This window comes from Hippoglossus hippoglossus, chromosome 24 (genome assembly GCF_009819705.1).
Source record: "Hippoglossus hippoglossus isolate fHipHip1 chromosome 24, fHipHip1.pri, whole genome shotgun sequence".
Classification (NCBI taxonomy): Eukaryota; Metazoa; Chordata; class Actinopteri; order Pleuronectiformes; family Pleuronectidae; genus Hippoglossus; species Hippoglossus hippoglossus.
The window spans coordinates 165,577-188,681 of NC_047174.1; the positions used below are offsets into that span (position 1 = coordinate 165,577).

Genomic DNA, 23,105 nt, shown 5'->3' on the forward strand with positions numbered 1-23,105 from the left:
TGGTAGTATTGATTATTGTTATGACTCATCATTTATCAAGTTACAAATAACATTTATTATTTGTATTAACTATGCAAATAAACTTCATTTGTTATTACACAAACGTATTCTAAACATACATTTATCATACATATACAAATAGTTTTTTTTATACTTTTTTATAACCCTAATAAAGCTCATAATATTTTCATCAATAACAAAGTTTGACTCAAGATCAGAAAATACTAGAATCAGACAAATAATAAATGACTGAAGATCAATACCAATATAATTAGATAAAAAAAACAACAACCGTGTTTCACATTGTTTGTCATATATCAATCAATCAATCAATCAATCAATGAATCAATCAAATCTTATTTGTATAGCCCATATTCACAAATCCCAGTTTGTCTCAGAGTCTTTAACAAGGTGAGACGTCCTCTGTTCTTAACCCTCAAGAGTCAAACTACTAAAACCTTTAACAGGTAAAGAAGGTAGAAACCTCAGAGACACATGTGAGGATCCGTCTCCCAGGACGGACACAAGTGAACAGATGTCCCGTGGAACAGAGAACATCAGAGAGATCAGAGTATTTACAGCTTTGATTAGAATAAACACTTTGTAGCTGAAGGTCAATGAACTGATGGATTATTGTCAGTAATGGTCGAGTATCTGAGGAGAAATATTATATATCAAGCAGTCATGTTGTAATCATAGTCCACGATCAGGATCCACCATCAAGATCGGATGCCACTATAGTCCACAGTCATTGTCCACTGCCACCATCAGGATCCACCATCAGCTGCCACCTCGATCGTGGTCCACCACCACCATCAGATGCCAACACGATGAATCTGTGGTCGATAAGGCAAAGGGACTCCGGGGAAGAAGTCCAGTCAGTAACATGTATTGATGAGATATTAATATCTTTGATGAGATAAGGATGGAGAAGAGGAAGGAGAAGCTGGGAAGAGAAGCTCCGTGTGTCATGTGTCCCCCGACCTTCTAGATCTATAGCAGCAGAACTAAGAGCAGGTCTAAGACAAACCTGGACCAGCTCTAACTATAAGCTTTATCCTAAAGGAAGGTTTTAAGCCTACTCTTAAACGTACAGAGGGAGTCTGCCTCCCGAACTGAAGCTGAGATGATTCCACAGGAGAGGAGCTTGAAGCTGAAGCTCTGGCTCCTACTCTGCTTTTAGAGACTTTAGGGACGACAGCCTGAATTCTGGGAGCTCAGAGCTCTAGTGGGTTGATAAGGTGCTTTCAGCTCTTTGAGGTATAATGGTGCCATATTATTTAGGGCCTTGAAGGTGAGGAGGAGAATTGTATAACAGTAGTTGTAAATGAAGGAGGTTATTTTATTGTGAAGCCCTCCCGGACAGGAAGTGTGTGATGGTGTCCAGCTTGTTGAATCCTCCGTCAGGATTCAGCCATATTCCCCGGAGCAGCTCCACCGGCTGTCGGCTCCGAACTGACCCGAAACCTGCTAATCCTCCGCCGGCCGCGCTCCCCGGTTCCGACGGACATTTTAAACGAGGCCGCGCTCGGCCCGGAGCTCCGGGACACGTCACCGACACCGAACGGCGGACATGGAGCAGAGGACCTGAGTCCAGATTTACGGGATTAAACCGGATGTGCAGCGCGGAGGGACGCGGGCCTGCAGCCTGAGCGGCTCTTAGCGGCTCGTAGCGCGACGGAACCCGGCGGAGACACCGACACTCAGCGGCTCAAAATGTCGTTTCCCCGGAGCTAACGAGCTAGTTGCAGCTAGCAGCCTGAGCTCGGGCCACTCGGCAGGAAGCGGCTCCGACACTCGGACCCAGCGGCCGGGGGTTGTCGTCGGAGAGGCAGCGGCAGCGGCGGGCGGTCGTCCCGGGCGGTCGTCCCGGGCGAGATGTCGGCTCAGGTCCGTCTGAAGCGGCTGGAGGAGCTGCTGCTGGAGCAGCGCGCGGCGGGATGTGTGAGCGTGGAGGCGCTGCTCGACCTGCTGCTCTGCCTCCACTCGGAGTGCTCCAGCGGGCCGCTGAAGAGGGAGAAGCACATCACGGACTTCCTGGAGTGGGGTGAGTCCCGGACCGGGCCACAGACCGAGCCTAGACCGCTTCTGTGTGTCGGTCCCGAGAACCAGCTTCCCTGGGACCCTCCGAGGGCTGTGGGGGGGGCTCCATGGGAGGTCAGCTGGATGCCAGCTGGATGCCAGCTGGATGCCAGTGACCCCTGAGAGCGGTTAAGGGTCCAGTGGGTTCCAGGAAGTTCAGAGGAAAACGTTTCAGGATGCAGGGAAATGGTTCAAGTTTAACACAGAAGCTTTATAGGGTCCTTGGACAGTGTTGGATCGTGAGGGACAGTGTTGGATCATGAGGGACAGTATTGGATCATGAGGGACAGTGTTGGAGGGACAGTGTTGGATCATGAGGGACAGTGTTGGAGGGACAGTGTTGGATCATGAGGGACACTGTTGGAGGGACAGTGTTGGATCATGAGGGACAGTGTTGGATCATGAGGGACAGTATTGGATCATGAGGGACAGTGTTGGAGGGACAGTGTTGGATCATGAGGGACAGTGTTGGAGGGACAGTGTTGGATCATGAGGGACAGTGTTGGATCATGAGGGACAGTATTGGATCATGAGGGACAGTGTTGGATCATGAGGGACACTGTTGGAGGGACAGTGTTGGATCATGAGGGACCATGAGGGACAGTGTTTGAGGGACAGTGTTGGATCATGAGGGACAGTGTTTGAGGGACAGTGTTGGATCATGAGGGACAGTGTTGAAGGGACAGTGTTGGATCATGAGGGACACTGTTGGAGGGACAGTGTTGGATCATGAGGGACCATGAGGGACAGTGTTGGAGGGACAGTGTTGGATCATGAGGGACAGTGTTTGAGGGACAGTGTTGGATCATGAGGGACAGTGTTGAAGGGACAGTGTTGGATCATGAGGGACAGTGTGGTTCCTTGAGACATGTCAGGTTTTCCAGGTTGACTTTGGAACTGTGAGACGTCGGCTTCAGGGACACAGAGGACTGTGGATCTTTGTGGGACATCAGAGTTTTCCAGGGTTATGAAAGGACTTTCCAGGTCATTGATGAGGGCCCATGATCAATATATTGATTAGAAGTTCCTCACTAACCCACTTTGGCCCAGTTTGTCCTGGATCAGTCTGTCCCTCTCAAACGTTGTCCAGTTTACAGCAGCTGTCAGTCTCTGATCGATCACTGACACCTGTAAACTGATCACCACATGTTTTTATGATCAGATCATCGATCAATAACATCTGATCACACGTTGAGTCCAGATTTGGCCCCAGATTGTGGAACTGGTCAGATTAAAGTCACATAATTAATGATCAGAGTGATTGATCCTCATCGTTGATCAGAGTCCTGGACCCTCCACGAACTTTTCACTTATTCAAAGTTGCACATTCATTTTCTGTCCATCAATCATTATATTGATTTTAGATCTTCCTGGTCACATGTCACTCACTAATCTTACCGATGACGTTTGATATTTTACAGATGACAAGGGCACTGACCTAGTTTTTATTACATGAATATAGCATGAACATAGCATGTACATAACATGTACATAGCATGAACAAAACATGTACATAGCATAACATGTACATAGCATGTACATAACATGAACAAAACATGTACATAACATGAACATAGCATGTACATAACATAACATGTACATAGCATGAACAAAACATAAATATAACATGTACATAGCATGTACATAACATGTACATAACATGAACAAAACATGTACATAGCATAACATGTACATAGCATGTACATAACATGAACAAAACATGTACATAACATGAACATAGCATGTACATAACATGAACATAGCATGTACATAGCATGAACAAAACATAAATATAACATGTACATAGCATGTACATAACATGAACATAGCATGTACATAACATGAACATAGCATGTACATAACATAACATGTACATAGCATGAACAAAACATAAATATAGCATGAACATAGCATGTACATAACATGTACATAGCATGAACAAAACATGTACATAGCATGAACAAAACATGTACATAGCATGTACATAGCATGAACAAAACATGTACATAACATGAACATAGCATGTACATAACATAACATGTACATAGCATGTACATAACATGAACAAAACATAAATATAACATGAACATAGCATGAACAAAACATGTACATAACATGAACAAAACATAAATATAACATGAACATAGCATGAACAAAACATGTACATAACATGAACAAAACATAAATATAACATGAACATAGCATGAACAAAACATGTACATAACATGAACAAAACATAAATATAACATGAACATAGCATGTACATAACATGTACATAGCATGGATATAACATGAACAAAACATGTACAGAACATGTACATAGCATGCACATAACATGAATATAACATGCACATAACATGAATATAGCATGTACATAACATAACATGTACATAGCATGTACATAACATGAACAAAACATAAATATAACATGTACATAACATGAACATAGCATGAACAAAACATGTACATAACATGAACATAGCATGTACATAGCATGCACATAACATAAATATAACATGTACATAACATGAACATTACATGTACATTACATGAATATAACACAGATATAACATGTATACTTGTCAGTGAGACCCTTCACCACCACAGTGAAGGACATGTTTAATATAACATGTATATAACATGAATATAACATGTATATATACTTGTGTTTGTCAGTGAGACCCTTCACCACCACAGTGAAGGACATGAGGCTGCACAGGGATGATTTTGAGATGCTGAAGGTGATTGGACGAGGAGCTTTTGGAGAGGTAAGACTTCCTGTTGAACTTTGACCCACACATCACATGTCCACTAGATTCCACAATGAACGTCTCAAATGGAGGACGACACTGGCGATGTAGGTCACGTCACATCAATGGTCCACCTGAAGTCACATGACAGACACACTAGGGATGTCACGAGTACACGGTACACTTTTTTTTCTTTTTTTTTTTTTACAGTACAGGACGTACTGAACAATACTGATGCTGTGAAATGTGTGAATAGCGGCAAAGACAAATGCGCACTCCCGCGGACAAGAGAGAGCTTCTTCCCACAGATTGTGACTCAACGCAGTGTTTTAACTTATCGTTGTAGAGGAAGCGACGCCCCATTTGGGTTTTCTTACAGTCATTGACTTATACATGATCAAATCTCAGAACTGTCCTGGTTTCTGTTCTGTTCTATAATGTTTACAGTCTTTTCTTTTTATTTATTACTTGAAGGCTACATTGTTGCTGTTTTTTTTATGTTCAAATATTTTTAATATGTGTTGAAGTAAATGGGATTTATTGTTTTGATTTAGTTTTTTGCCTTGATATTGAATTGGGCATCGAGAATCGTGGAAACTTTGGTATCGTGACATCCCTTGACACAGGCACACTTTTCATCCACCATTTTGTTTGAACATGTTATTCTCACACGTGCTCCTAAATACATGTCACAGTTCACTTCACACACGTCTGTTTGAAGTTGACTTTTATTTTGGTAGATGTGATTAAAACGTTCGCACTGTTGACTCATTAACGACAGGAAGTGGTCCAGCTCAGCTTCCTGTAAAACGCAGGAAGTAAAATGTGATCAGGAAGCTTTTCCTCCTTTGTCCACACGAGAGGATTGTCGTCTGTTAAGAGTTCCAACTGCACAGCTTAAAAAAATGAAGAGAACCCTTGAATCACACATCAGATCTCAACGAACGATTCAAGTATAAAATCTTTACAGATGAACATTGTATAATTAGTTGAGAACAAAATGACGTAACAACCATCAATGGAAACTAAAACCATCAACCCACTGAGGACTGGATTCAAAACCACACTGAACATCCCAGTAACAAACTGAAACCACAGGCTGATCCAACTGGTGGGAATTTCATCAAGTCATCATGTGACTCAGTGGGTGTGGCCTCCTCCTGCCTGCATGTTCTCCTGACAACGTCTGGACATGATGCTCCTGAGGAGTCGCAGGATGGAGTCCTGGGGGTTCTCCTCCCAGACCTGGATCATCACCTCCCAGACCTGGATCATCACCTCCTGGACTGTGGACGGACTTGGTGGCGTCGGATGCACCGACACATGATGTCCAATAGGTGCTCAACTGGATTTAGGTCAGAGGAACATGAGGGTCAGTCAATGACATCAACACCTTCTTCATCCAGGAACTGCCGACACACTCTGGACACATGAGACATTGTCCTGCATCAGGAGGAACCCAGGGGCCAGAGAACCAGGATATGGTCTGACAATCACTCTGATTTCATCCTGGTACCTAACAGCAGTCAGGGAACCGTTGGCTGTGACATGAAGGTCTGTTGACCCTCCCAGGATCTGCCTCCTCAGACTCCTCATGGAGTCTGTTTCTCACAGTTTGGTCAGAAACACACCAGGAGTCTGCTTTAGGTCATTTTGTAGAGCAGTGCTCCTCCTGTTCCTCCTCACACAAAGGAGCAGATACCTACTCCTGGGTTGATGCTCTTCTACAGCTCTCCTCGTGTCTCCTCCAGGCTCTGGAGACTGTGCTGAGAGACACAGCTTGTAATGTCAGTGTGTAAAATAAGTCACTCCACGGTCCTCACAAGAACGTGTGTGTGTGTGTGTGTGTGTGTGTGTGTGTGTGTGTGTGTGTGTGTGTGTGTGTGTGTGTGTGTGTGTGTGTGTGTGTGTGTGTGTGTGTGTGTGTGTGTGTGTGTGTCCACATACCAGAGGAAAGGTGTGTCGGAGCCACACCTGCTGCCTGAGGATATAAACACACTGGTGTTTGTGTTTTTGTACTTCAGAGGACAATCCTCAGATTGGTCCCCACAAATACAGAGAAACAAAAACCATAAACACACAGAGTAAATAGAGGCCCAGACACATTAACTTAGTTTCTGTTCAAGTTAGGGATCAGGGACCTGGCCAGGTTCAGATGAAGAATCAAGTTCAGGATCAGATTTAGAATCAAGTTCAGGATCAGGTAAGGTGTGGCCCTTAGCTCTGTGGGTGGTTCACTGAGGTATTTCATGTGAAAACAGAAACGCATCAGAGAAGCACCTGAGGTCTGACTGGTCAGGTGATGTAAACCAGCTCAGGTGTCTGTCAGCCAATCAGATGTTTGAGCGCTCACATACCTGGGAGAGACTTTCAACATGTTTGAACTGGAGACGAACCACATCACTCACAAAAACAGTTATCAGAAGTCTGAGTGTGTGAGGACACACCTGAAAAACCTGGTACACTGGGTACAAGTGGTACACCTGGACTATGAAGCAGGTAGAACTACTGACTAACAAACAAAAACAAAGAGTCACAGAGGAACCAGAAGTGAACTGTCCCCTTGTGTTAATGTCTCTCTGTCTGTCTCGCTCTGTCTGTCTCTCCCCTTCTTTCTCTGTCAGGTTGCCGTGGTGAAGATGAAACACACAGAGAGAGTTTACGCCATGAAGATCCTCAACAAGTGGGAGATGTTAAAGAGAGCAGAGGTGATTAACACGCCTGCAGACTATTGTTAGATTGTTGTATTCTGTTAACATGTTATGTTTAGTATGTAAACGTGTCCTCTGTACAGACTGCGTGTTTCCGTGAAGAGCGTGACGTCCTGGTGAAAGGAGACAGTCAATGGATCACAACTCTGCACTACGCCTTCCAGGACGACAACTACCTGGTTAGTAGTAGTAACGCCACAGGACGGCTGAGCCGCAGATTTGCATGTCGGTCATTTTCTGTTGGGTTCCTGCTACGTTCCCTGCTGCATGTTCTCCCTCCTCACGCCCCTGCTGACCTGCGCTCACTACACGTTAACAATAAACACCAACACTCATCAGAAGTTATTAGGACACGTACAGGACTGATGTTTACTTTGTGTTTTTTTGATTTGCTCTAGAGTTTATGATTCACATATTTAAACACATTGAAAAAACGAGACGAGACACAGCAGGCACAGCCAGGACGTCAGTTTTAAAGTGTCTGGAACGATCCGGATTCATGATCCAACACCATCGATTAATAACTAAATACACACAAGTTCATCCTGCAGATGATGACACAACACAGTGTTTTAACTTATTTTTGCAGAAGCGACGGTCCATTTATCCAGGAACATAAATACGAATTCAGCAGGTTTTTATAAAGTTCTAAATGTGAGTGATTAGAAAACTTCAGAGGAGCAGAGTCTCTTTTTTCTTTGTGTGTTTTGATGAATTGTACTGTAGTACCTGGTAACAGATTACTCTGTGTTGTACTTGAACTGCAGTACCTGGTAATGGATTACTACGTTGGTGGAGACCTGCTGACTCTGCTCAGTAAGTTTGAGGATCGTCTTCCGGAGGACATGGCGAAGTTCTACGTGGCAGAGATGGTTCTCGCCATCCACTCCATCCACCAGCAGAACTACATCCACAGGTGAGCTCCTCTGGTTTCCATGGTAACCTCAGTCGGGTGTGGACCAGGGCCTGTTCCAGTTCAAAGTCCAGCTCGTGTGTTCCCACCCGTTCTATCAGGAAGCTCATTGTCCCAGAATGCACTGCACACCAGCAGGCAGATGACATCATGTGCTGCGTTTATACAAAGAACGTCTGACTGGAAATTTACTCTGTAATGACGACACACACATACTGTGTGTGTGTGTGTGTGTGTGTGTGTGTGTGTCAGAGGAAGCGGCCTCTTCCTGAGAGCAGTGTCCTCTGGGAAATGTATATCCTGCTCAGCCTCCTTCCTGCTCAGACACTCTGCTGTCGGGGGGTGGGGGGTGTAATGATTAACGGTTGTATAGGATTATTGAACAGGTCTCTGATGTCTGAGCTCATCATGACAAACATGATCTGATTTCTTTTACAGAGATATTAAACCTGACAACGTCCTGCTGGATGTCAACGGTCACATCCGTCTGGCCGACTTCGGATCCTGTCTCCGCATGATGGAGGACGGCACGGTAACGCTAATGTTAACGATGAACTTGACTAATGCTGTTTAATGGCGCAGAGCTAAAGGGAAGCAGGTTCAGTCATGGTCTCTCTGCAGGTCCAGTCCTCGGTGGCGGTGGGAACTCCGGACTACATCTCCCCTGAGATCCTGCAGGCGATGGAGGACGGGATGGGACGCTATGGACCTGAGTGTGACTGGTGGTCCCTGGGAGTCTGCATGTACGAGATGCTGTACGGAGAAACGCCATTCTACGCAGAGTCGCTGGTGGAAACTTACGGAAAGATCATGAACCATGAGGTGAGAATCAAATTACTGAGGCTCCGCTCACTAGAAAACGCGTCACATGACCATGGCGATTTGGTGTGAACAGATTTGATCTTGTGTGTGTCTCTCTACGTCTCAGCTCGTCCTCATTGCTGTTTCCAGGTCGTCTGTTTGTCTCCAGAGTCTCGTTCCATTTCTTCTTTTCTAAATCTGAACTCGCCTTGCTCCTCCTTTCTGGCTCCCTTTCTCCTTGTCCTCTTTGTCTCAGGAGCGTTTCCAGTTCCCCTCCCACGTGGCCGACGTGTCGGAGGACGCCAAAGACCTGATCCAGCGCCTGCTTTGCTCTAGAGATCATCGGATCGGTCTGAACGGGATCTCCGACTTCAAGAGCCACGCGTTCTTCATTGGGATCAACTGGGACAACATCCGGTCGGCTGAGGCCCCCTATATCCCCGACGTGTCCTCGCCCACTGACACATCCAACTTTGATGTGGACGACGATGTCCTCAAGAACCCGGTGAGGACAATGGTTCCCGCCCCAACTGAGAACCATGACACCCCCCCACCCACCCACCCTCAGTGTCATGACCTAATTTACGTCTTTGTCTTTCAGGAGATCGCCCCCCTAGTGTCTCACACTGGTTTCACTGGTCAGCACCTCCCCTTCGTTGGCTTCACCTACACCACCGACAGCTGCTTCTCCGACCGCAGCTCCGTCAGCCGGGCAGGGCACAGCCGCCCCCAGGAAACGGAAGGAGGGGTGGGGGGAGGTGAAGAGGTGGAGGCGTTTGAGAGGAGGATCCGCCGTCTGGAGCAGGAGAAGCAGGAACTGAACCGAAAACTGCAAGGTGAGTAAGACACTGTCCGACATGCTTCACATGAGTCAGTGTATTTACTGTCCTGACCTCTGACCCTGACTTCTGATCCTGACCTCTGATCCTTACCCCTGACTTCTGTTCCTGACCCCTGATCCTGACCCCTAATCCTGACCCCTGATCCTGACCTCTGATCCTTACCCCTGACTTCTGTTCCTGACCCCTGATCCTGACCCCTGATCCTGACCTCTGATCCTTACCCCTGACTTCTGTTCCTTACCCCTGATCCTGACCCCTGATCCTTACCCCTGACTTCTGTTCCTGACCCCTGATCCTGACCTCTGATCCTTACCCCTGACTTCTGTTCCTTACCCCTGATCCTGACCCCTGATCCTTACCCCTGATCCTGACCCCTGATCCTGACCTCTGACTTCTGTTCCTTACCCCTGATCCTGACCCCTGATCCTTACCCCTGACTTCTGTTCCTTACCCCTGATCCTGACCCCTGATCCTTACCCCTGACTTCTGTTCCTGACCTCTGATCCTTACCCCTGACTTCTGTTCCTTACCCCTGATCCTGACCCCTGATCCTGACCCCTGATCCTTACCCCTGACTTCTGTTCCTTACCCCTGATCCTGACCCCTGATCCTGACCTCTGATCCTTACCCCTGACTTCTGTTCCTTACCCCTGATCCTGACCTCTGATCCTTACCCCTGACTTCTGTTCCTGACCCCTGATCCTGACCCCTAATCCTGACCCCTGATCCTGACCTCTGATCCTTACCCCTGACTTCTGTTCCTTACCCCTGATCCTGACCTCTGATCCTTACCCCTGACTTCTGTTCCTTACCCCTGATCCTGACCCCTGATCCTGACCTCTGACTTCTGTTCCTTACCCCTGATCCTGACCCCTGATCCTTACCCCTGACTTCTGTTCCTTACCCCTGATCCTGACCCCTGATCCTTACCCCTGACTTCTGTTCCTTACCCCTGATCCTGACCCCTGATCCTTACCTCTGACTTCTGTTCCTTACCCCTGATCCTGACCCCTGATCCTTACCCCTGACTTCTGTTCCTTACCCCTGATCCTGACCCCTGATCCTTACCCCTGACTTCTGTTCCTGACCTCTGATCCTTACCCCTGACTTCTGTTCCTTACCCCTGATCCTGACCTCTGATCCTTACCCCTGACTTCTGTTCCTGACCCCTGATCCTGACCCCTAATCCTGACCCCTGATCCTGACCTCTGATCCTTACCCCTGACTTCTGTTCCTGACCCCTGATCCTGACCCCTAATCCTGACCCCTGATCCTGACCTCTGATCCTTACCCCTGACTTCTGTTCCTTACCCCTGATCCTGACTTTTGATCCTGACCTCAGATCCTGACTTCTGTTCCTTACCCCCTGACCCTTGACCTCTGATCCTTACCCCTGACTTCTGATCCTGACCCCTGATCCTGACCTCTGATCCTGACCTCTGATCCTTACCCCTGACTTCTGTTCCTTACCCCTGATCCTGACCCCTGATCCTTACCCCTGACTTCTGTTCCTTACCCCTGATCCTGACCTCTGATCCTGACCCCTGATCCTTACCCCTGACTTCTGTTCCTTACCCCTGATCCTGACCCCTGATCCTGACTTCTGATCCTTACCCCTGATCCTGACTTTTGATCCTGACTTCTGTTCCTTACCCCCTGACCCTTGACCTCTGACTCCTGACCCTGATCTCTGATCCTTACTGACCTCTAACCCTGCAGAGTCGACTCAGGCGCTGCAGGCCCCGACTCGAGGAGGAACTCTGACCCGAGACAAAGAGATCAAGAAATTGAACGAGGAGATCGAGCGGCTGAAGAAGAAGCTGGCAGGTCAGAGGTCAAATGACTACATTATCAGTGACGCTGTAGTAACAATGGTAGTTGTCATGGTAATATTAGAAAAGTTCTAGTTGTCCTATTTGAAACTGTTGGAGTTCAGGTGTTGAAGCTCCACCCCCTGTGCTGTTGCAGACTCTGACAGGCTGGAGCACCAGCTGGAGGAGGCGGTCACACTCAGACAGGACTATGAGAGCTCCGCCTCCAAACTGAAGAGTGTGGAGAGACAGGTGAAGACACTGAGACAAGAGAAGGAAGACGTCCATAAGGTAAGACACCTGGACACGCCTGCATGTCCCTCACTTCCTCTCCTCCTCCTCTCTCGCCATCTCCTCTTTCTCTCCTCTCATCCTCTCTCTCCTTCTCTTCTCTGTCGCCTCCTCTCTGAGCAGCAGCTGTCCGACTCTCTGGAGCGTCTGAGGAGTCAGACCAAGGAGTTGAAGGAAGCTCACTCTCAGAGGAAGTTGGCGCTGCAGGAGTTCTCAGAGCTGTCGGAGAGGATGTCCGAGCTCCGGGCCTCCAAACAGCGTCTGTCCCGTCAGCTCCGGGACAAAGAGGAGGAGATGGACGCCCTGCTGCAGAAGATGGATGCCATGAAACAGGAGATCCGCAAGACCGAAAAGAACCGCAAGGAGGTGAGAGTCCTGAGGGGGGAGGGGGGAGGTGGTTGAAAGCTCTGGAGATGATGTAAGTCGACCTTGAATCGAGTTATTAAAGTCTGAATAAAGAGCTTTCATTCATCATCAGCAGGGGGCGCTGTCTCAGTGACACTGGGCTGCTGAATAAAAGGCTTGTGTGTGTTTTGGTTTCTCAGCTGGAGGCTCAGCTGGACGACGCCAAGGCCGAGGCATCAAAGGAGAGGAAGCTGAGGGAGCACAGCGAGGCCTACTCCAAACAGCTGGAGACGGAGCTGGAGGGCCTAAAGGTTAGAGGTCACACAAACACACCTGTTCTCCTAAACACACATTAACTAACTCACACCCCTCACACACTAAAAGGTCATTCTGGCTCTGGTTCTGGTCTCAGTCTCAGCAGGGTCGGGGAGTAGCCGCGGGGGGGGCAGAGTCTCAGCAGGAGCTGTCCCGTCTGAAGGCGGAGCTTGATAAGAAGGTTTTGTTCTATGAGGAGGAGCTGCTGAGGAGAGACTCTGCCCACTCCTCAGAGTTCAAGAACCTACGCAAAGACCTGCACGAGTCTGAGGGGGCGCAGCTTGCCGCCAACAAGGAGCTGCTGCAGGTCCGAGACAAGCTGGACAAGGCCAAGAGGGACAGGTGAGTCCCAAACCAGGTGTGAAAGAGGGACAGATGTGTCCTGAACCAGGTGTGAAAAGAGGGACTGATCCTGATCCAGGTTTGTGTTTCCTGCAGACAAACTGAGATGGATGAAGCTGTTGCGACTCTGAAGGAAAATTTTGAGCGAGAGAAAAATCTGCTGACGGAAGAAAATAGGAAAATGACAGTGGAGACGGACAAGGTGACACAACTACTCAATGCACCATAACACAACTACACAGTAATCACATTACTGCAGTACTGATACAGTGTGTGCATTGTTGTTTTTGTGGTCAGCTGTGTGCGTTCGTGGACAAACTAACGGCTCAGAACCGTCAGCTGGAGGATGAGCTTCAGGATGTGTCGTCGAAGAGAGAGAGCGTCGCTCATTGGGAGGCTCAGATCGCTGAAATCATCCAGTGGTGAGTGTCCGTCAAACAGGAACTGTGGTCTACCACTAGGGGAAGCTCCACCCTCAACGTGTGTGTGTGCGTGTGCGTGTGCGTGTGTGTGTTCAGGGTGAGCGATGAGAAGGATGCTCGAGGTTACCTTCAGGCTCTGGCCACCAAGATGACGGAGGAACTGGAAACACTACGCAGCTCCAACCTGGGGACCAGAGCTCTGGTAACACACACACTGACACACACTGACACACAATTACACAAACACAGTAACACATGATTGTTCTTTTAAACTGCCACCTCAGCCTGAGTCAGGAGTGGCCACACCTCCTAGGAAGCCCTGGCCTCCTATTGGTGGAGACAGCAGGGTGAGTGTGTCTGTTAACACTTCCAGCCAATCAGGACTCACTCTAACCATTATGGACATAGTTGAAGAAGCCTGCATGGCTATTGGCTCGCATGTCTGCCAATCATAATACATCAGTGTTTCCATGGAGACTTGTGGTCCATGAAGGCTGGAGAGTCCAATGAGAATATCCAATCGTCTTGAGGAATACATGGAGACGGGATCTGATTGGATGTTATTGATTCTGTTGATCTTGTGGTGATGGTGGAGGGGGCGGGGTCTTCTGAACACCTCTACTGCAGGAGGAGTGATTGCATCCGTTTGTCCAATTAGATCTTCCAAATTTCAATTCAGGAATTTACATTTAAACATTGAAAGTGGATTCTCAGAGTTCAGTTCCTTCAGTCCAGAATCGTTGAGCCAGGTTCATCATCAGACTGTTACTGGGCCATTTATTTACTGTGTCTGAACATACTGGAAACACGACAGAACATTGAACTGGATTCTGAGTCAGATTTGAAACCATCGTAATTAAATCAGGATGTTGAATGAGACCTCCAGCGTTTTGGACCAACAGGAGTTCAGGGTCGATTCTCCGCCGCTGACACATTGGTCCAGAGTCAACGTCCTGTCCTCCAAGTGAACTTGTGCATTTCCGGGGTGAATCCAGCAGGGGGTCCTTGACAGGCTCGGGTGAAGAACCATATGATGATGTCATGTCCCCCAGCAGAAACGCCATTCATCACGTCACATAGGATCACATATCATATCATGTTTTGGCTGCTCTGATTGGCTCCATCTGTTACTGATCGTTAATGATAAGTGTTGTCACCATGGTAACCTGCAGCCTAGTGTGGTTGGGGCTCTGACTCACGGTCGGGGATAACGGGACATCTCCTCCCCCTTAGGACCCGCTGTGGAAGGTGCGTCGCAGTCAGAAGTTGGACATGTCGGCTCGTCTGGAACTTCAGTCGGCTCTCGACGCTGAGATCAGAGCCAAACAGCTGGTTCAGGACGAGCTGCGAAAAGTCAAAGCTGCCAACATCAACCTGGAGAGGTCAGAGGTCACACACACACACACACACACTCTCTGTCTGCCCTGAACTGCAGGTGGCGTCCCACCTGTCTCACCGTCCTACCTGTCTCACACATCCCACACGTCTCACCTGTCCCACCTATCCTACCTGTCTCACACGTCCCACCTGTCCTACCTGTCCCACCTGTCTCACCCATTCTACCTGTCTCACACGTCCCACCTGTCCTACCTGTCTCACCTGTCTCACCTGTCTCACCTGTCTCACGTGTGTGCAGTACGGTTAAGGAGTCGGAGGAGAGGAGCAGGGAGATGGGGGAGCAGATGGAGAATCTGAAGAAGGAGATGGAGGAGAGTTGTTCCCGTTCAGACAAAGGTGAGACTCTCTCTCTACGACACCAAATGTCGATTGATCGGCCTCTGGAAATAATTCCCAACAAATGCACAGGTCCCTTGTGTTCCTGCGACTAAAACCTACGAACACGACGTTTTAAAGTTTCACCACTTCAGAAGCCACCAATCAGAGGGCTCGGAGCTGTCACGATAACAATTAAATGTAGACTTTATTTATATTCAGTACAGCAATGAGGATATTCACATGTCGTTTGAAAACATTTAGTTGATTATTAATGAAAAGGGTCCTGAAATTGAACCTTGAGGGACACCATATTTAACAAGCTTTGTGTTTCTGGTCTTTACATTAGATCTGATAACAAGAAGTAAAAGTATAAAAATGGTGTGTTTTATCTGTCTGCAGGTCTGAAGCTTCCAGATTTCCACGACTCCATCTTTGAATATTTCAACACGTCACCTCTGGCTCCAGACCTGACCTTCAGAGTGAGTCTTGTGATAACCATTTTAGTACTACTGCAGTACACTACTACTCGGGCTGCAGCTATCGATTATTTTAGTAATGAAGTATTCTATTGTTTATTCCATCAATTAATCGAGTAATCGGATAACAAATACTTTTGCGTGTTTGAGTGTGTGTGAGTTGAGCTAACATACTCGATTTACTCCAACAATCGTTTCAGCCCTAACTAATAGAAATAGTATTACTGTCATAGCATTACTACGACTAGTAGTATTACTGTAGTAGACACAAACATTACACACTTGTTGTCAACATTATTAACGTGTGTTTGTGTCTCCAAATATTCTTTTTTCATTTGCAGACCTCAGACATAGACTCCACCCCCCAGAACTCAGAGACCACGCCCCCCTCCCCCTCAACCACATCCGAACATGAGGTCAGTCTCTCTCTCTCTCTCACACACACACACACACACACACACACACACACACACACACACACACACACACACACACACTGAAGTGTTGTTCATCAATGAGTCTTTGTTTCCACAGGAAGTTAAAGCAGCATCAGTCCCAGCAAGCCCCTCCCTCACCTACCAGAGCTCAGCACTGACCACACCAAAGGTGAGTCACTGTTTCTTCAGGTGTGATGTCACCTGTGGGGGGGGGGTGACACCTGTAAAACCAAAAACTTTTTGTCATAAACAACATGTGTTTGTGTTTTCAGCCCAAAGCTCATCAGCTGAGCATCAAGACGTTCTCCAGTCCAACTCAGTGTACACACTGCACCTCACTGATGGTGGGACTCATCCGCCAGGGCTATGCCTGCGAAGGTACACAACACAAACACACATCACATGCACAACACCACCAGAGCTGCAGCTGAGCATCAGTCTGAGCGACACACTGCACCTGCTACAGTTTACTTGCTGATGTAGAAAGAGTTGGGTGTGTCTGTGTGTTTTTGAGTTCAGGTGTGTGTTTTCAGGTGTGTGTCTGTGTGATTGTGTATTCAGGTGTATGTTTGTGTGTGCAGGTGTGTTTTTGTGTGTTCAGGTGTGTCTTCCTGTGTCTCTGCAGTGTGTTCCTTCATCTGTCACGTTTCCTGTAAAGACCACGCCCCCCTGGTCTGTCCAATCCCAGCAGAACAGGCCAAGAGGCCTCAGGGCATCGACGTCCAGAGAGGCATCGGCACTGCGTACAAGGGATACGTCAGGGTAAGACCACTGGTTAGCTAGAGGTGCAGAGGACTCGCATAGAAGCACAGAACCAGACTAACTTGATTCTGTCTGTCAGATTCCTAAGCCTAGCGGCGTAAAGAAGGGCTGGCAGCGGGCGTTCGCCGTGGTCTCTGACTGTAAACTGTTTCTCTACGATGTCCCAGAGGGGAAGTCCACGCAGCCAGGTGTGGTGGCCAGTCTGGTCCTCGACCTCAGGTAACCTGTCTGTCCACTTACCCCACATCAGGACATCTAGGACAAATAGTCCTGAGACGATTCAGGTTGTCTGGTGCAGGTTTAAAAGATATTCATGTTTTCTCTTTCAGAGATGAGGAGTTCTCCGTCAGCTCTGTCTTGGCATCAGATGTGATCCACGCCACCAGGAAAGACATCCCCTGCATCTTCAGGGTAGGAGACCCTGTCCCTTTTGACCCCTCACTGTCTGACCTCTGACATGTGGTCCCTCCTGATTGTGGCTGTTGTTTGTCGTGATTAGGTGACATCATCGCAGCTGATTTCGCAGATCTCGTCAGTGTCTCTGCTGGTCCTGGCAGAGAGTGAGCTGGAGAAGAGGAAGTGGGTCCGGATCCTCGAGGGTCTGCAGAGCATCCTGACCAAGAACCTGCTGAAGAGCCAGCAAGTCCATGTTCTGCACGAGGCCTACGACGCTTCGCTCCCGGTCATTAAGACCACGCTGTCAGCCGCCGTGCTCGGTCAGTGTCGAGCGCTACTCACTACTGCCACGTACTGACAGTCAATTAGTGCAATTCTTTGTTTGGTGTGTTCTTGTGTTGATCAAAGGCTTGGTTGAGTTTTGTCTGGACTTGAGAGAAGGTTGTGGTTGTTTTATTGGAGACAAAGTTTTTACTGTCGATGTTTTTCTCATTTGTTTGTCTGATGAATGATAAGTGAAAATGATCAGTTTTGACCTTGTTTCCTCTGGTTGCAGATCGAGAGAGGGTCGCTCTGGGAACAGAAGATGGACTGTTTGTGGTGGAGGTCACCAGAGACGGTGAGATGGACAATTCAGACATTACATTTCATTTAGCTTATTGTGAGTCGCTTTTATCCAAAGCGACTCACAATAAGTGCATCAACCATGAGGGAACAAACCCAGAACAAGAATCAAGAAACTACAATTTTACAATACATGTGTATTTTAATCAACGTGGTCCTTAACACGTGACCGTGTCGTAACTTGTGGTTGTCTCTCTCTCCAGTGATTGTGCGTGCCGTCGACAGTAAGAAGGTTTATCAGATCGATTTGATCCCGAAGGAGAAAATTGTCGCTCTGCTCTGTGGTCGGAATCGTCACGTTCACCTTCTCCCCTGGGGGGTGCTGGAAGGCGCAGAGCCGACCTTTGACTATAAGCTGGCAGAAACCAAAGGCTGCCAGGCTTTGACCACAGGGGTACTCCGACCTGGAGGCCCCGCCTGCCTGCTGGCTGCTGTCAAACGCCAGGTCAGAATAACGACTCTTACAACTACTGCTCATCCATGGTTCTGATCCTGAAGCTTCTGATTTCATTACTCCAGGTTCAGTGCTATGAGATGACCCGTGCAAAGCCCCACCATAAGAAACTGTGGGAGGTTCAGGCTCCCGGTACGGTACAATGGTTGGGTATGGTGAAGGAGCGGCTGTGTGTCGGGTATCCTTCGGGCTTTGCTCTGCTGGCCCTGCAGGGCGAGTCTTCTCCCATCAGTCTGGTGAGCCCTGGTGACCCGTCGCTGGCCTTCCTGTCCCAACATTCCCATGACGCACTGCACGCCCTGGAGGTCGGATCCAGTGAACTGCTGCTCTGCTTCAGCCAGCTCGGCATCTATGTGGACGGACAGGGCCGCCGGTCCCGAACCCAGGAGCTGATGTGGCCTGCCACGCCGCTCGCATGTAGTACGTTAGTCCTACTGGTAATTACGTCATAAGAGAAGAAGAACAGATCAGACAGGTGTAGACGTCGCCAGGTGAGTGTAGACAGGTGTAGACGGTTGTCAGGTGAGTGTAGACAGGTGTAGACGGTTGCCAGTTGAGTGTAGACAGGTGTAGACGGTTGCCAGTTGAGTGTAGACAGGTGTAGACGGTTGCCAGTTGAGTGTAGACAGGTGTAGACGGTTGCCAGTTGAGTGTAGACAGGTGTAGACGGTTGCCAGTTGAGTGTAGACAGGTGTAGACGGTTGCCAGTTGAGTGTAGACAGGTGTAGACGGTTGCCAGTTGAGTGTAGACAGGTGTAGACGGTTGCCAGTTGAGTGTAGACAGGTGTAGACGGTTGCCAGTTGAGTGTAGACAGGGTGTGTAACAGGTACAGAGGTGTGAAACGTGTCCTTGTCTATCCAGGCTCAAACTCGTCCCACCTGACGGTCTACAGTGAGTACGGAGTGGACGTCTTTGATGTACACACCACTGAGTGGGTCCAGACAATCTCCCTCCGCAAGGTAACCAATCACAGCCCAGCATTGTCTGGAACAAGCCAATCACAGTGTAGCAGTATGTGAAGAGCCTGTCGTGTCTCTGTCCTTAGATCAGACCTCTAAATGTTGAAGGAACGTTAAACCTGCTGAGTTCGGAACCTGCTCGTCTGATTTACTTCAGTAACGCGTCCTCAGGTAACACACACCGTAACACACACTGTAACACACATCCGAACACACACCTGAACACACTCTCTCTGTCTCCACCTGTCTTTCCTCAGAGGGTGACCTCACTATACCGGAGACGTCGGACCACAGCAGGAAGTTGATGGTTCGAACTCGCAGCAAGAGGAAGTTTCTTTTTAAGGTTCCTGAGGAGGAGCGACTTCAGCAGAGGAGGTGATTAAAACAGTGACTGAAATAAAACGATTGTAAAATACAAAATAATAATAAAATATATTGACTTCACACGTTCACACACGAATGTTAAACACAGTTTAACTTGTGTGTTTCAGGGAGATGCTCAGGGACCCTGAGCTCAGGTCGAGGATGATTTCTAACCCGACAAACTTTAACCACGTTGCTCACATGGGACCAGGAGATGGGATGCAAGTTCTCATGGACCTTCCTCTGGTAACTCCTCCTCCTCCGCTCCCTCTTCCTCCGCCTCCTCCTGCTCTTTTCTTCTCTTCTTTCATGCCGGCACGATCTCCTCCTTCATCTTCTTCAGACAGATCTGTTCATCACACTGACTCCTCCTCTTTTCTCTCCTCCTCCTCCCCGATTGGTCAGATTGGTGATGGCGCCTGCCTCTCGCCCTCCCCCTCTCCCTCTCCCTCTTCCTCCTCCTCCCGTCACACCCTCATCTCTCCTCCCTCCAACTTTGAGCACGTCTATCACATGACGTCGGCATCGGCCGGCGCCTTCTTGCAGAAAGACGCCTCCTCTTCCTCCTCCTCCCAGCAGAGCCTCCTGCAGCCCTCCTCCTCTTCCTCCTCTCCCTCCATCTCCTCTTTGGGAAGGGTAGGCCACCTCTCTCTATCTCCCTCCCTCACTCCCTCCCCCCAGTGGTCAGCTCAGGTTAATGCTGCGTTCATGTTCAGTCATGTGACACAGAGAGAGACAGACAGGTGAGTTGGTCGTCATGGTAACAGGTTGTGTGGCAGATGAGACTGGTTCTAGTTTAATAACAGGAAGTGAGAGCGGCTGGATTCTCAGTATTGATTATCCAGCTGAATGTTTTCTTTATTGATTGGTTGACTGATCAGTAAGAGTCAATCATCACAGTGAACTGTTTATCTGTTGTTCAACTCATCAATCATCTCAGGAACTACACATCCCATGAGGCTTTGCTACAGAAACACTGCAGCAGATGCTCAGTTTATTAAAATGTTTGTGAGGGGGCAGGACCTTACACAGCCACAGGGGGCGCTGCAGATCAGCCTGTACATCCACATTTTATTGTATTTTAATCGTGTGTGTGTGTGTGTGTGTGTGTGTGTGTGTGTGTGTGTGTGTGTGTGTGTGTGTGTGTGTGTGTGTGTGTGTGTGTGTGTGTGTGTGTGTGTGTGTGTGTGTGTGTGTGTGTGTGTGTGTGTGTGTGTGTGCGCAGAGTGTGATGGCTTCCTCTCAGGATGACTCAGTGAAAGATAAGCCCCGCCCCCTGTCCAGTATCTCCCGGCAACACAGAAGCAAGACGCACATCACCCGCACCGCATCAGGTACACACACACACACACACACACACACACACACACACACACACATTGACCTGTCTCCAGTGATGTCATCTGAGATCCTGGTTTCTATTGGTTCAGATTTTGGGGGTGGAGCTCGTAGCGTCTCTGAACTCGACCAGGACCTGGACCGAGAGGTAAGCTGTCCCTTTTAATCATCAAAGGGTGGTTTAGTTGTGATGTCACGTGACCTGATGACATCATCTAATCTGTCCAATCAGAAAACTGCTCCATCATGCAGGCTCCACAATGTTTGATTTAGGTGCATCCAAAACTTTTCACTCAGCTTTTTCCACCGATTCTTAAGAATATTCAGTTTGACTGTCTCGTGTGTAGCAGGTAAAAATGTTGGACATTTTTTCAATGTGTTTTAAAAAAGTCTCAACTCTGGAGTGAATCAAAGCAAAGTTCAGTTCAGGTTCTAATAACTTGTGATGAGTGTTGGTGTTTAGTGAAAGTGTAAAGTGACCAGAGAACGTTTTTAGTCATGTGACCTCATAAGAGAGAGAAACTGAACGAGATCATCAGTTTTTACTTTGGTTTGATCTATGTCTCTCTGTCTCCCCCCCCCCCCCCCCCATGTCTCCCTATGTATTTTAAATGTCTCTCACCCAGCCGGACTCAGACTCGACCAAACACTCGACCCCCTCTAACAGCTCCAACCCCAGCAGCCCCAACTCGCCCCACCGCAGCCGCCTCACCCTGGACAGCCTGGACTTTGAGCCCTAAGGCCCCACCCCCTGCACACATGAAGGGCTGAGGTAGCCAATCAGGCTGCAGACTGAGACTTAAAATTTTACTCTGATGATTTTATTGTGACGGGATCAGTCTGAGCTTCCTGCTGCTTTTACTTTTTTGGGATTTTACCTGCTGGGAAGCCCCACCCCCTGATATTAACCCCGCCCCTGCTGACTGCTGCTGTGTTGACCTTTACTCTGATTGGCTCCGTGGGACCAATCACCTCCTCCTCGCCCCTACAGAACTTTGTGCTGAGCTTTAACCATTAGCCGCTGAGGTGGAACACCCTGACAGACGGGAGGTCTCCCTCTGATGGAAAAACACTGTATGAAATGACGTTAAAGTTTTGTTAAGTTGCACATCTTCATCATTTTCATCGTTGTGGTTGTAGAAAAATTCTTTAATTTTGTGTCAGTGATAATCTTTCCCGACCCCGCCCTCTGACCTCAGGTGGGTGGGGTCACACCTTAACACTACTGCTTCTTCCAGAATCACCAGGTAAAATGTTTGTAACTAAACGTTTAGCAGCCGAACACAAACACAATAAAAGTATCTGAAGAGAGCCTTTGTCTGAACCAGGACACTGTTTACACCAGTTCACACCAGTTCACACCAGTTCACACACTGTTTACACCAGTTCACACACTGTTTACACCAGTTCACACACTGTTTACACCAGTTCACACACTGTTTACACCAGTTCACACCAGTCCACACACTGTTTACACCAGTTCACACACTGTTTACACCAGTTCACACACTGTTTACACCAGTTCACACCAGTCCACACACTGTTTACACCAGTTCACACACTGTTTACACCAGTTCACACACTGTTTACACCAGTTCACACCGGTCCACACACTGTTTACACCAGTTCACACACTGTTTACACCAGTTCACACACTGTTTACACCAGTTCACACCAGTTCACACACTGTTTACACCAGTTCACACCAGTTCACACACTGTTTACACCAGTTCACACCAGTTCACACCAGTTCACACACTGTTTACACCAGTTCACACCAGTTCACACACTGTTCACACACTATTTACATCTGTTCACACACTGTTCCCTAGGGTTGGGAATCGAAACTCTGTTCCAAATTAGAACCGGGTACGAATTTCGGTTCTGCTTATCGGTTCCTAAACTGCAAAGACGCTGTATGTGTCTGCCAGGACCTGCCTACGTTACTACGTCA

General features: G+C 48.1%; 1 protein-coding gene across 4 annotated transcripts; it reads left to right on the top strand.

Moving 5' to 3' along the window:
- Positions 1-1,374: 1,374 nt before the first annotated feature.
- On the top strand, positions 1,375-22,462 carry cdc42bpb (CDC42 binding protein kinase beta (DMPK-like)). 4 transcript variants are annotated; one of them, XM_034580565.1, is made up of 39 exons: positions 1,385-2,047; positions 4,759-4,850; positions 7,457-7,540; positions 7,627-7,722; positions 8,311-8,459; positions 8,895-8,988; positions 9,078-9,278; positions 9,514-9,762; positions 9,859-10,093; positions 11,819-11,926; positions 12,068-12,201; positions 12,325-12,567; positions 12,747-12,857; positions 12,959-13,203; positions 13,300-13,405; positions 13,501-13,625; positions 13,722-13,827; positions 13,910-13,972; positions 14,859-15,007; positions 15,262-15,359; positions 15,741-15,820; positions 16,159-16,233; positions 16,352-16,423; positions 16,527-16,632; positions 16,880-17,016; positions 17,096-17,235; positions 17,346-17,427; positions 17,516-17,732; positions 17,969-18,031; positions 18,240-18,481; positions 18,556-18,910; positions 19,353-19,450; positions 19,537-19,621; positions 19,708-19,825; positions 19,942-20,059; positions 20,219-20,449; positions 21,039-21,147; positions 21,244-21,299; positions 21,778-22,462. In XM_034580565.1, exons 1-39 carry the CDS (start codon positions 1,879-1,881, stop codon positions 21,889-21,891), a joined length of 5,355 nt encoding a protein of 1,784 aa, XP_034436456.1. In that variant the 5' UTR covers positions 1,385-1,878; the 3' UTR covers positions 21,892-22,462. The 4 variants fall into 4 exon arrangements, with proteins under 4 accessions (XP_034436459.1, XP_034436456.1, XP_034436457.1 ...); XM_034580566.1 differs by lacking the exon at positions 13,910-13,972; XM_034580567.1 differs by lacking the exon at positions 20,219-20,449 and having other exon boundaries at positions 1,386-2,047.
- Positions 22,463-23,105: the final 643 nt, after the last annotated feature.

Bases quoted from the DNA above. Each gene is read 5' to 3' on its own strand.
- cdc42bpb (XM_034580565.1), top strand. From the start codon at position 1,879: ATGTCGGCTCAGGTCCGTCTGAAGCGGCTGGAGGAGCTGCTGCTGGAG. The intron at 12,568-12,746 runs GTGAGAGTCCTG...TTGGTTTCTCAG, and splicing joins CCGAAAAGAACCGCAAGGAG to CTGGAGGCTCAGCTGGACGA. The intron at 16,234-16,351 runs GTCAGTCTCTCT...TTGTTTCCACAG, and splicing joins CAACCACATCCGAACATGAG to GAAGTTAAAGCAGCATCAGT.